This window comes from Juglans regia, chromosome 15 (genome assembly GCF_001411555.2).
Source record: "Juglans regia cultivar Chandler chromosome 15, Walnut 2.0, whole genome shotgun sequence".
Classification (NCBI taxonomy): Eukaryota; Viridiplantae; Streptophyta; class Magnoliopsida; order Fagales; family Juglandaceae; genus Juglans; species Juglans regia.
This window is the reverse complement of record NC_049915.1, coordinates 496584-510407: the sequence shown is the minus strand read 5'-3', so window position 1 is coordinate 510407 and position 13824 is coordinate 496584. Positions and strand designations below refer to the sequence as shown.

The 13824-nt window shown below is 38.5% G+C and overlaps 2 protein-coding genes across 6 annotated transcripts; both read right to left on the bottom strand.

Annotated features, from left to right (window-relative positions):
* Positions 1 to 359: 359 nt before the first annotated feature.
* Positions 360 to 5923, bottom strand: LOC108982538 (probable magnesium transporter NIPA6). Of its 5 annotated transcripts, XR_001994726.2 has the most exons (10): positions 5641 to 5923; positions 5159 to 5215; positions 4971 to 5061; positions 4599 to 4759; positions 4398 to 4525; positions 4046 to 4183; positions 3819 to 3941; positions 2696 to 2824; positions 2499 to 2616; positions 360 to 881 (listed from the first exon to the last, which is right to left on the bottom strand). XR_001994726.2 is itself a non-coding variant. In XM_018953945.2 (9 exons), exons 1-9 carry the CDS (start codon positions 5798 to 5800, stop codon positions 751 to 753), a joined length of 1059 nt encoding a protein of 352 aa, XP_018809490.2. In that variant the 5' UTR covers positions 5801 to 5918; the 3' UTR covers positions 360 to 750. The 5 variants fall into 5 exon arrangements, 4 of the variants coding, with proteins under 4 accessions (XP_018809490.2, XP_018809489.2, XP_035541799.1 ...); XM_018953945.2 differs by lacking the exon at positions 3819 to 3941 and having other exon boundaries at positions 2696 to 2788; positions 4398 to 4507; positions 5641 to 5918; XM_018953944.2 differs by lacking the exon at positions 3819 to 3941 and having other exon boundaries at positions 2696 to 2788; positions 5641 to 5916.
* A 743-nt stretch (positions 5924 to 6666) lies between these two features.
* Positions 6667 to 11667, bottom strand: LOC108982537 (protein WHAT'S THIS FACTOR 9, mitochondrial). The gene is made up of 2 exons (XM_018953942.2): positions 9879 to 11667; positions 6667 to 7149 (listed from the first exon to the last, which is right to left on the bottom strand). The coding sequence occupies exon 1, from the start codon at positions 11493 to 11495 to the stop codon at positions 9915 to 9917; it is 1581 nt and encodes a 526-aa protein (XP_018809487.2). The 5' UTR covers positions 11496 to 11667; the 3' UTR covers positions 6667 to 7149; positions 9879 to 9914.
* Positions 11668 to 13824: the final 2157 nt, after the last annotated feature.

Below are 13824 nucleotides of genomic sequence, written 5' to 3'. Positions count from 1 at the left end.
AAAATTTAAAAAAATTATAATAATGAGATGAGTTGAAATGAGTTTTCAACTTGAATCGCATGTTTAACATACGAGAATAATTAAATAGGTAAGAAAAAGAAAGAAAGGAAAATTGCACGTCAAAACTCAGAATGACCTAAAAGCCATGACTGTATATAACATTACACTTTTATAATTTTCTCTCTTCTCCAATTTGCTTTATGGTTCAATTCATAAGTTGCTGTTTATTTAGAAGACCAGCATAAATTTTACCAATTCTAGGGGCATCAGACAGACTGACCCAACTGGAAGCATTGAATTGGCTTGGTAGCAAAATAAAAAACATAATATATTAAATCCATGAATCAAATATAAAGTACTTTCATCGAAAGGAACTGAGTTGAATTAATTTCTTTGCTGTTGCTTTGTACAACGAAAACAGGACTTATGTTGACAATACACAACACATATTACAACTAGGTACTAACTACAAAATGAATTAGTCATAGAGTGCTGCAACTGATTATAAAATCCTACAAGTATGTAAGTAGGAAAGAAAACTTGCTAGTAACTAAAATAAGAACAAGACATATTTTCCTCCACAATTCACTGTTTAATGTCACGCCGCCAAGTGAAGCACTAAAAAGAATATGGAATCCAGCAATACCAGGGTATGCAAAAATATAAGCAGATTTTTTGCACCAATGCCCTATACAGCCTTCAGTAGGCTGTAAGAGATGCAGTATGGATATGCCTGGATATTTTCCCATCTTATTTGAAATGGTCTTGCTTAATAATTGCATCAAAATCAGGGCACAGTTCATCATCAGCATTCTGCTTCCAAATTTCACCATTTTCATGGACAAACCATGATACTTGAGGAGACAGTGATGCATAGATATCTGCATATATTCAATATAGGCGCTCATTACTCCAATGTCATTTGAGAACATTGTTTCTAGGTGGCTAGAAATCACTAGTGATTCATTCACTCGATCAAAGGGAGGCTGGCAACAAAACATAGCTTAAGAGCATTTGATCAATGGTATAACTAATCCTGATTAACCACGACTATTACTAGATTTTAATAATATCACTGGAGAAGTGCATATGGAATTCTCCAGAAGTGGATTCTTGGTTTAGAAAGTTGGCTCAATTATCAGGATCACATGATAAAATTGCTATATATTTCTAACTGGAAATCAATATCACATGGACGAGCTTATATTATTATCCTTATGTGGGCACAGAGAATTGGAGGCAGTTTTCGTTCAAGAGGAACAACTCATAAGCTAACTTCAGCAAGAAGTTTCTATGTCATTAGTTCAGCCTATGTTAAAAATGTGTTTCATCAAGGTGGCATCATCAGTACTACCTTCTCACACGTACACAAAGACAGACGAAAAAGACAACTTAAAGTTAGAGGTAGTACACATATATAATACTTCCTTAGATATCCTTGCAAAAGGAAAGCAAAGAACATCAAATATTTCAAACTTAGATTTCCTAGCTAAGCAAATATTCCATATTTATATTTTCTAACTAGTATACTATGCTGAATTCATATTTTTATTGTTTCTAAAAATAAATGGTCTTTCCTTTTCCAGTGTATCAAAATTGAATTGTAACATCAAATGAGACTCAGTAGAGCTGACAAATATCGGATACATGTCATAAAGGAAAAAGGCCATATGTCCAAAGACTTGTAATGAACCAATCACATCGTGTTGGCAGGGTTCTAACAAATTTTCTTCATGCCAATGAAGTTGAAAGGATCGTACCAAGGCTTAATGGCCTGGTAAATAAGTTAAAAAACACGTGAAATTTAGATGGAGACTAGTAGGCTCTGAGTCGTTTAAAGAGATGTATGCAAATCAGATTATGGAATTATATCTATACTGAACTAAATATTATGTGCAAAAAAAATGAAAAAGAAGAAGTCAATGGTAGACTCATGACACATGGTGGGGGGAGCGATTGGTAGCTTACAACTAATGTCACAAGAGGGGGCAGAGCCCTAAGTTACCATGCTCTGGTGGAGCATAAGCATGGTCAGCTTACATGTGTTACACATCTTTTAACGTTCAGGGGAGGCTGCTTTGACATCTGCCTTTGTCTTTTTTCTAAAAAAACGTATACGACTTTGACATCTGCCTTTGTCTTTTTTCTAAAAAAACGTATACGACAATTACATTACCTACTGTCACAAGCCTGGCTATTGATAGATTTATTTATTTTTTTAATAAGTGGCTATTTATAGATTTGTGAACAGGTCATCTGTTCAGAATTTCAAGGGGTATGCTTGTGTGCAATAAGTGGTGCCTAGGCTATCAACCAACATGCCAATTGATGATGGATGTTTCTATTCTAGCCTGGTCACCCCACCTTGGCATGAATATGCTAGGGAAGGTCCAAACGAAATCAAACACTAAAATCACAAGAGTAAATTGCATGTCATATGCATCCATCTACTCAGCGTATATGCATGGATGTATGTTGATATGTTTGGCTGGGCTCACCTGCAACAGAAGTTGGATCCCGGTCACTTGTACTATGCAATACCAAAGTTCCAGAAAGCACAGTTATGAATCCACAAAGCACTGAGACAATACTGCTAGCACTCTGACCAGACCAGTCCTAGAACAGAAAAAGAAAATTCAGATCACACTCTCAATTGCAAATTGCAGAATTGCTTCCAAGAATGAATCAAAGATACCTTGAACATTATGGCACTGGCAAAAATTGTGAGTGATGTGAACAAAGCATAATAGATTGGAGAAACAACCGTTGTCTTGAATGTGTCCAAAGCCTGGGTCATTGATGCACATTATTTTCTAAATCAAAACTGGACAGACAAATGACACAAATTATCAACAACAACGAAATATATCTACAGCAAAAATTTTGAACTCAGTTACAACTTTCTAACGATTTATGAAAACCAAAGATATGATTTGGGTGTTGTGTACTAGATTAAAGACATAGGCTCTTCTCTCATCTTATACATTCATATTAGGAACAAGCCACAGAAACACTGAAGTCATGGCCAAAATAATCTTCAGTAACCATGGCAATGATTTTTTTTATTAATCTCAAAGATGATGATGATGAGTAGCTAGAGAGGAGAGGAGACCATGTCATTTCATGTTAAAAGCATTCCTCAATCTCTATAGAAAGAACCTTGGGTATTTATAAAATCTAAGCATACCTAAACTTGGATAAGAAAAAAAGGGAACATAAGACTTTATTCACTCAAACTATTACTCCTCTTGCCATATGACAACCAAACTACCAAAGTTATTATAAGGTCGAATTGCATTGAGGGGGTAAATTGTATCTTAAATTTTAGGGGGGGGGGGGGTTTAAGTGACAAATTTAGTAGTTGGGTGGTCATAGTGCAAAAGGAGTTGTAGTTTGAAAAAGGTAAAATGTGATTTCCCGAAATTAAATGTATAAAGCATAAATGGCGAAAATAAATCAAGTTACCTAAGAGAAAGTTATAGATCTATATCTAACTAAAATCGTAACACACACACACACACACATATTCCTGAGCAATTTCTTACTTCTTTTTTTGTAAGGAGGCCTCTATACAATGCTACACTGATATATATACACCATAGTTAATCTTATGATTATTATAGTCACAAGACTCACATATGGATAGCAGAGGATTATTATTCTAACACTAGAGTAGTTGCAGTGTGAACCACATTAGCCAACATAGATCATCCCTCATATATCGGAAGATGAGTTAACAGATCTCAACAAAAAGGCACATGGGACAATACATGCCGAGTGACTATCAACACACTAAGCACCAACAAATTGGAAAGCACCTGATTCTGAAATCACCCTTCTCAGAGTCTGAATCTTTTCTACATTTTTTATATGCACCAAAAAAAAAAAATACAAGCAGGCACCCCTCTGTAGCACAACTTCATCACGTTCACAGGTGCACCCTGCCGTACGTTGTCATTTCAATATTTTTCATATTTCAAGAAACCAAAAAAGGAGAGGGAAGAAGGGAGATGGAACCAAAAGAGGAATAAATTAAAGCACTGACCTTGTTCAAATAATTCAGCTGAGTGATAATACACGTAATTGCAACCATTACAAAAACCCATGTTTGGAAGCTTCCTGCCTGGCTTGAACCCTCCAATGTGAGTTTTATAGCAATGCCTACAGCTTTAATACTCATAACCTGCAGAAGAAATATAAAATCAATTGTGTGAATATTTTCTAACAGAGAACAGACATCATATGCCCAAGGGATACGATGAATGGAACAAAGCGGGAGGACGTTCTAATTAGAAAAAAGAAAACAACGGTAGAAGAACTATGATACCTTCTGTCATTAGTATCAGATTAAAAGAATTTTTTTCAGCAATTTAAAAGAGTAACTGAGGAATGCTAACCGTCAATGATCCAATTATGGAACATACGCCAATATAGACCAGTATGTTTGTCTGCCCAAAACGTGGTTCACAATACAATATCAGCACCAAAACTACCGCTATTGCTGAGGCTGTGTATAAAAGAAAAACTGGACCAAAAACATGAATACAATCAAGAGAAAAACTAAACATAGAACAGCACTCAATGTTCAAAAGCTTTACCTGGTTGAGTTGCTAATTCCCAAATTTCCTCCACTGAACTCAGACTAAGTTCACTGGGTGCATGAAGCACAATCAATGTAGAACCCACTATGCATAAGACACACCCCACTATTCCCATTTTCCGCAATTTTTCCTTCAAGAAGAAGTGTGCTAGAACAGCACTTGCAACAAAATAAACAACGACAAAGTCAAAAACATAAAATTATTCATCTGACACACAAAGGTTGCATTTTGTTACAAGGATATGAGGCATCACGAGTACAGCAGGAGCAAACCAGGAGTTTGAATTCCGAGTTGGAATTTCATGTAAAATCTGGTTCTAGCAACCAAGTGTAACAGCACTAGAATTTAAATTAAGGGTGGAAAATTCACCTAACGATTATACTCAAAGCTCCAAGTGGTGTCACAAGTACCGCAGGAGCAAACATGTAAGCGACAAAATTGGCAAGTTCACCGACGATCACTGCTCATTTAAAAGTGGGAAAAATAAATCACTGGTTCATATTTCTTCACAGTTCTCAAAAATCATTACATCCACAAATCAACAAAGCAAAACTTACTTGTCACCATGCCAACCCACCAAAACGGCTCCTTCAGATACCCGTATCCACCAGAACCTTTATTTCATTAGCCAGGCAAACCACAATCACAATGATATCATGTAATTGAACTCAAATTACAATTTCTATTTTAAAAAGTAAATCAATTACCATGAGAGAAATAGAAAAAAACGCCTGTCAGCTCAAAGAACAAGATCAAGATCCTATACTAATATACATCACGATAAGCCATAGCAAGGTTCTAATAAGTAGCTGAGTCTATATATTTTTACGAAATTCGGAAAATCTTGAAAACGTATTGACTTGAGAAAGGAATATTGAAGTCGTATGAACTTCTTTTAAGTTAAAGATTGAACTCTTTATCCTCCTTATGGCATTAGAACGTCTAATTAACTAACTTCAATTCTTTTGAAATTGAAAATGAACCCACGTGTAAAAGATAAAACAAAATCAGTAAATTGAATGGGGGAAGGAATGCTTACTGGCTCGAGGGCCCGAGGCGCCAGCACGTTGGAGACCCAACTTCTTGATGATGAAGCTGGACCCGATGAAAGCACTAGAAACCAGGGCGAGAATAAACCCTTTAAGATTATCAGCAAAGGAGGTAGACACGGATGCTTCAATCACCAAAGACGCGGCCATGGGACATTGGTGGGTACAATTCTCATCTGAATAACCAGATGGAAAGGTACAGAGATACTTGCCGAGAAAAGCGAACGTGCAGCTATTGAAGAAAAGAAGCAAAGGATCCAACTTCAAGAGGAATGAAAAGTTCTTCACCTGTCAGTCCAAGCGGATGTATGTATTCGTATTCGTATTCGTATTCGTATCGCTGTATGTATTGGGTAGAGAGCTTCGATGGGCTTACTGCTTTGGGCAGGCAGATACGAATTAGATAGCCTCGTTTACTTGGACTGTGGGCTTCGGCCCAATCTTCCAAATCTCTACGTTCCCGTGGGTGTGGCTGAAAAGGCAAACATAAGGGGAAATATTTGGATTCTTTGTTCTATGCTTTTGGGGATTCTCTTCCCGTCCGTTTGAATTGTTTGATAAAAAATTTTAGACAATTTAAAAATTTAGATAATTGTTGTAACCAAATTTTTGATAAAAAATTTAGACATTTGTTTGAGAAATTTTTTTTAAATAATTCTACATATAACCGTAAAGTGCGTAAACGCCGCATAATCACTTTAAAAAATAGTAGAGTCTACTATTAAAAAATTAATTTTTTTCATGTGAATCTCATATTTTATTTATTCTTTTTAAAACGATTACTCAGCAGTTGTACAATTCACAGTTGTAAATATCTTTTCTCTAAAATTTTACCCTTAGGAAGAGCAAGATCGTGTCCAACATACTGCTTCACTTGGCATAAATTGTATCTTACAATTTAAGTTCCAGCTTAATACACCATGTTTGGGATCTGCGTGCGCGCGCTCATCTTAATTTATTTTCTGGCAGTAAACAAATTTGTTATGGGAAGCATCCTCATTGAATTTCAACAGGCACTGAAACTTCTGATTAGCAATCTTTATACCCTTCATCCCTCACATAGAATACAACCTTTACCAGAAAAGAACAAGCTTCAGGAAGAAAAGGGGAGAGGGAGGAGGCATTAACAATTAAAAAAAGAAAACAAAAAGAAGAAGAAGGTGTTGGGCAATATAAGAAGAGCTCTAGATGCCTCATGTGCAACAAGATTAAGCATTTAGCCACGACCCTGAAAGAAGCAATTCACAATTGAATTGACTTACCAGTCACCATGATTTCTTCCACTTGCATCCTGCAAAGCTCACCTAGTATCCACCAATACTTCGCTGTACTTCAGGAATTCTGTTTTGCCCAAAAAATGGCTTCTCAGATAGCATAAGCTTCTGCTTGCTTTGCTGAAGTCACCGAAATTGAAACTCCTCTCATGTGAACCAGCTCCCTTTCTTTAAGATGACCGTGCCAGTAACTGCCTGATCTGATCACCATTTACTTCAGGAAAGCTGTAAAAAGCTTAAATGATCACCACCAACCAATAAGAGTCATTTCAAAAGAGTAGTTTAAACAAAAGTGGTCACAAATAACACATCGGAGTAGATACCGTAATAAGGTCAACATTGGTGCAACAAAGTCATTGACGCATGATTTTATTTTTTATTTTATTGGCACCAGGTGTTTAGGAACAACGTCCCGACTAATCCCGGAGGTGTACAAACCATCGGCAAAGAGTTTCTTACAAGTACACATCGGATAATTTAATGAGAAAATCCTCCAGTCCGATAGCCCCTAGAGATTGTTTGCATCTAAAGAGATTTGAACCTTAGACTTGAGGGGAGCAAACCCCCAAGCCCAAGGCCTTTACCACTTGAGTCAATCCCTAGGGATTAAAGTCATCGACACATGATATGTCAAGGTTTCATCTTAGGAAAAGAAAAACAAAAAAAAAATAGAATTGACCAAATCAATGCTTTTACTTGATAGGATACCCCATCGCTGTTTCATATCAGCACATGCTAGTACTGAGACAAACACAAATCATTCAGTAATTTTAAGCAAAATGTTTATGCCCAACCGTAATAACTTAGAAAAAGGTCAAATAAACAATTCATTAAACCAACCGACATAATTTCAACCTCGCAAGGGGGGTTTAAAAGTCCAATTTTCATTTTCAATCACCGATAGATCATGGAGATATTTAAAGAGTAATCAGGAATATTTGAATCAAACCAAAAACCTTCAAATTCTTCTCTCCAATCCTTGACAAGCCATTAGCGCAGATCCTTGCCCTTTTTATATATAATTTACTAGTATCCCACAGAAGCTCGCCTTGGATTCCCTCAATTGGCAGCAACATTGTAGGTCTCATGCCAATGTTGCTGCCACCCTTTCCTAACAATTTCTTCATACCTTAGACATATTATAAAAACTATTGACCAGATTTATTGCCCACTTTCTTGAAAAATGAAGTAATAAGAGAGACATCAAATACTTCATGAACATACCAATACCATGTGACTCTTGAAAAGAAAACAGTTCCTTTACTACTGCCCAGAAATGCTGAAATAAAGCCATAGTGAACCCATGCAGACTAGAAGCTTATCCCATCCCGTGTCCCTCAAAGCTCCAGTCTCTTCTCCCTCTCAATATTGATAAGAGGTAAGCCCTCCACACAGTCTCTAACCCATTGTTCCTCTATAAAGACTCCTATACAACTCGAACTATCTGTTTGTTCACCTTTACTTCTTTAGTGAAAAGATCAACTTCCACTTCTAATCTCGTTAAAATCTTCAATGGGAATTACACTCCTCCATTCGAGGTACAATTTTCAACTTAGATTTATGTTCTCTCCTAGTTCGTTCCTCTTTATACAAATCTACAGCCTCCTTTAAATCCAACTATTGAATCTTATCAACACCCTTACCTGTCTAGCTCCTACATCTCCAAAAGCCATATGTACTGAGACTTAGATGCGCACTCCCCTTCTCAAATTTCCATAAATTACCAAAATAGAAAAATGGCTATCGATATGTCTTCAGAATAAGCAGTGCGAAGAATTTGCCAGATATTCCAAATTTTTAATAATTCGTGAGTTTCCAAAATGTTCCTTCTATCTCAGAAAAGCTAGAATGCAAGACAGCAACTATTAGACCAAGTAATCGAGCCACCTTTCAATGGAAATACCACAAAAGTCCGTTCCAAAATGAACAGAAATTCAATCATCCCAGTTGGGAATCTATCATATCCTCTTCCCTTGGGACAAAAAGGAAAAAGAAGAATAACATCAAGATTGTGCACTTTACACCTTGCTCCTCCTCACAAACTCACAAACTCATTTCAAAGCTCACAAACCAGGTGGGAGCAACACCCATGTACAATCAATCAATAAAATCAATAAGAAAAGGAAAAAAAACTATGCAAAAGCGCTCGTTTAAACCTCAAATATGCACAACCTGCCTTTTCTAATGTCAATAAACCCTTGAAAGCTGGTAAACTCCTCCCATCATGATAGACTTTAGAAGCCTCCATTGCTTTTCTCATTGTTGACTTCTGATTTGCTCACACTTTCTCCATCTCCACATGATGTCCTTTTCTGATATATTTCCAGAGGTAAATCCTGTGGATTATCCATTACTTCTAGAGAGTCCTTGATGAAGACAAGGAATTTATTGGTGATACCAGAAGCTTAATTGCATATTCCAGGATTCGAGCGGGCCGAAAGAAGTACCCAGATTAACAATCAAGGCATGCTGTCTATGTCTCGTTCTCGCACTGATCAGCCTTGTGCTTCAGTAGAGTGGAAAGACTAATTTACTAATTCTGTGCAACAAGCACTTCCTACGACTTGTCTATGACCATTCTGCTATTGTAAAGGATTTCGTTGGCTTTGAGGAGAGAAAAGAGCCCTTTTAGATTCGAGAACACATGGCCTTAGAAGGCAGGTTTCCCGAGAAAGTGAGGAACAGAGTGAAATGTTTTGGGGGATGTAGGGCTCAAACCCATTTAAAATCGTTTGAATCTCACAAATACGAGAGCCATGACATTTTTTTTAAGTAATCAAAAGATAGCCATAACATGGGAAGGCATATTACATCAGTACAACATTTCAGCACAAATGGGTGTGTAGAATGCACCTTTTACTGCAAGAAAACTTCTATCATTCCTACTACAGATATGACAATCTAACTCAAATTTGCAAACTCGCAACAAAGGAGATCATGAACATGCAGCAAACCTGCTGATATATTGTTGCATCAAATAATATGAATCTTTACTGAGTAAAAGTCCTCTTGTCTGGCAATGACCTCTCTCTGCTTTTAGGTAAAATTGATCGTTCTCGTGAACTGCCCCGGACATTATTACTACCATGCATCTTTGCCCTTCTATGAACTTTCGATGGAGCTTTTTCCCTTGTCTTAACAGGTTGTTTTCCAACTGCCCTTTTGCTCTCAGATTTTCTCCATGGTCCCTTCTCACCCAATATTGTTTTCCTGCCTTTCTTTCCTCTGTTATCCACAACATGTTTTTGAAAACCTCTGCGACTCTCATTTTCATCCTCTTCATCGCGATCATCATTATCGTATTCATGTTCACTAGCATCCTCAACCTCAGCATCCGATGAATCATCCAGCTCCTGTTCATCCTCCTCTCCACTTTTGTCATCATTCTCTTCCTCCTCTTTTCCCTTCTCATCATGACCTGTCTGCTTTTTCTTTCGACTATTTCCAGCCGGTATATTAATCTGTTTGCTATCTTCCTTCACCGTGTTCATAAGGTGAATATACCGATTCCTCATAATCATCAATGGATGATTTTCAACTAGCAGGCCCCTCTTGTAACCCTCCTTCAAAACCACAGTGTAGGTTCCAATCTTACTCGACAAATAGAATATACCCGGGTGATGAAGCAGTGCTCTCTTAAACCTCGACCGAAGCCCCAAATACTCTCCAAGGTGCAGTATATTGTCCTTCTCAGTCTTCTTAGAAACGAGAATATGAAGAAGCTCGTGCAAAACCGCAACAGCCCACTTATCCGATTCGTCGCTCTTTGGCAGCAAGTGAGACGCATTCTCGTATGGAGAAATGTAAGGCAACTTCTGCCACTCATCCTCCCACTTCTTCAACTTCTTGTCCATCTCAAAACCTCTCGAAAATTGCAAAGGGAACGCTATAGCCATTCCCTTTTCATAATCCAATTTCCCTTTCGTTGCCATTTTCTCCATAACCGAAGTCGCAAGCTCATTGCTCCAACAAACGAGCTCCAAAACACGCCTATCCTCCGACCCTTTTGAAGAATCTCTGTCACCTACGATTTGAAAATAGTCCGGGAACTCGGGGAAGATAGTTTTTTCATAATCTCGAGGAAGACCCAGATCCCATTTCAAGCGATCGACAATACTCAGCGGTATTTTGTTGGCCCTGGATATCATCAAGAGCTTCAAAACCCGGTCGGCGGCCTGTTTCTTATAAGTCTCGCTCTGATAAACCAACTGCTCTTCGGCGTCGAGGTTAAGGACTTCGGGAGTAAGCCGGATGTGGGGGTGGATGCCGATGCCGCCAGGGAGGAATTCTTCGAAAACGGAAGGGTATTTGCGGATGAAGTCGATTGAGCGGACGGGGATCTGGAGGGAGTCGCGGTTCTGCGTGATGATGGAGACGGGGACGGACTTAGAGGGCTCGGATTTGATGAAGTTTTTGAGGTTGAGCAAAGGCCTGAGGTTCTTCTCTCTCTCCACGACGTGGTCGAGGCCGCGGTCTCGGGCCCATTTGAAAGTGGTATCCACGAAAGTCCGGCGGCGGTCGAAGTGGGACACAGAGAATCGCTCTGGGAGAGAGCGGAAGATGAATTGCATTTGGTTGGACTTAGTCCGCTTTTGCTTTCGAAATTCGAAGAGCTTCCCCTATTTTGATTTTGTAAGCTGTGCTCTGCACGGTGGGCGTGTTGTTTGGGCAGGGCGAGGGTTTTAGGAGGGTTTTGACATTTTGTTGTGCACCACTGCCACTTCACAGAATCACAGCTTTACCCCATGGGTCCTTCTACTGCGACCGCTTTACTCCTTGGGTCGGGATAGAGGATGTATACCAATGAAATGCACCGATAAAAAAAGAATAAATATAAATAGAAGTTACTATTGAGGGTATCAATTTTATATACATGATGTAGCATCATTTAGATCACACATCTCTTTAAGTGAGTGTTAGAAACAATTAAATAGAAGTAGTCACGCAGTGAGTACAAAGTGTACACTACTATAGTGATTTCTTTATAGCATTACTCATAAAAAAATGTACTAACGCACGTCATTTGCGTTAGGGTTGTAGGGTGATTAGATTATTTGAATTGATTTTGTTAATAATAATATTTTATAGATCATATTAAAATATATTTAAATATAAATAGGTGGATATGTGTGTTTAAATGTATAAAGTAGAGATTAGTTTAATTTTTTATAAAAAATTAAAAAAATAGTAAGTCTCATCAATAATTAATTTAAGATCAATTTCTCGATATCTTATTCCTCCAAGAGACCAAATTGAGGGCAATAGCTATGGGGCCATGTAAGTATCATATTGGTTTTGTTGACTGTCTTTCATTAGATTGTGATGGTAGAAGTGGAGGTATTGCATTATCGTGGAAGAGAGAAATTAACTTATCTATAATTAATTTATCTATGCCTTAAGAGAGAGAAAACTCTAAGGCATCCAAACCCGCCACCACCCTTCACCCATCCTAGACCAGCAAGTGACACCTCACCACCATCACAGACAAGGCCGATGGGCCACAACGACTTCATTGAGGGCTATATGGCGTAAGTCCTCCCTTTAGCAACTGGGACTTTCGCAAGATTCTCTCTCTGTCTCTCTCAGAGGCGACATCGACAATCGAACATGTGCCTCCGCCACCACCATAGACAAGATCGACAGGCTATAGCAACTCCATTGAGGGCCCTCCAACGTCAGTCCCCCTCCGACAACCGGGATTTTGATTTGCATTTTATTTTCATTGATGCAAATATGGTGTAGTACCTATTCTGATCTGCATTTTATTTTCGTATAACATATATTTTCCTTGAGATGACAAAGCGAGATGATCTTGGGAGTGATCTTGTGATTTGGGATTAGACCATGACGATGCGCAACATGGATTCGTCTTAGATGGAAGGTGAGAGGTGGTTGAAGGTGAAATAAAAAAACTTTCGTTTTTATGAAAGAGGTAGGAAATAATTTTCGCATCTCTAAATGTAATAAAAGAATGGCTAAGTTCATGTGTCTAGGTGGGACAACAGCTTCATGAGTGGCTAAAGGGATAGAGGATTGTTTATAACTCAATTGTCATGAAGAATTCTTCAGGGAGTTAAGGATGGACAATTAAGTTGTCATCATTCAACATCATCTTAATGCAAGGGACAACTTTCAGCAACTCTCATAATTTTGAAATGGAATGAGGAAATTTTTGTTGGCAATTACGGAAGGTGCAGATGACATTGCATTGAAAGATTTTATGTAGTCCATTCGAAGCGTTATTGGGTCCAAAGCCACTATTCTAAAGCATGCAAACATATGGGAGCTTGTTGATGGAAAGACAGTGGAAAGACATTCTTCGATCAAAGGTGCCTCGTATGCTTCGGCGTTGAGGTCACTAACGGGTAGTCCAGCCGAGAATAGCTCCATGAGAGAAGGAAAGGGTAAGACACTTGTAGGAGACAGAGGCTATCAGGTGGCATTGGGAGAAGTGGAATGGGTCGTATGGGCTGCCAAAGCTCAATTGACGGGAATTATAGAGTATGTGAGAGATCTCATGATTAAAGTGGATAAAGGGTTGGACCTAATTGTGGGTTGGGTGATGGGTCAAAAATGGACGAGGGGGAGCGGGGGGTAGATCCTACGGGTTTGAAGGTCTCAAGTGTGCAGACAAAGGGCGTTTCGACACCGTTACAAATAGGGTCGTTGGACACCGGCATCACTGTTCACACCGGTGTCACTCAGGACATCGGTAGCTTGTCGTCTGACTGCCCTCAATCACTAGTTGCAAATGGGGTTGGTGCTTTTTTGAGGTTCACTTTCAGTTGAAGATGGGGTCCTTTCAGCGTCTTAAGTACTTTGGAAGAAACAGACGAGCCTCTTTTAGAAGATGGAAATTAGGTAACAAAAGGTAGTGCTTCCCCTACCTATTTTGTGCCT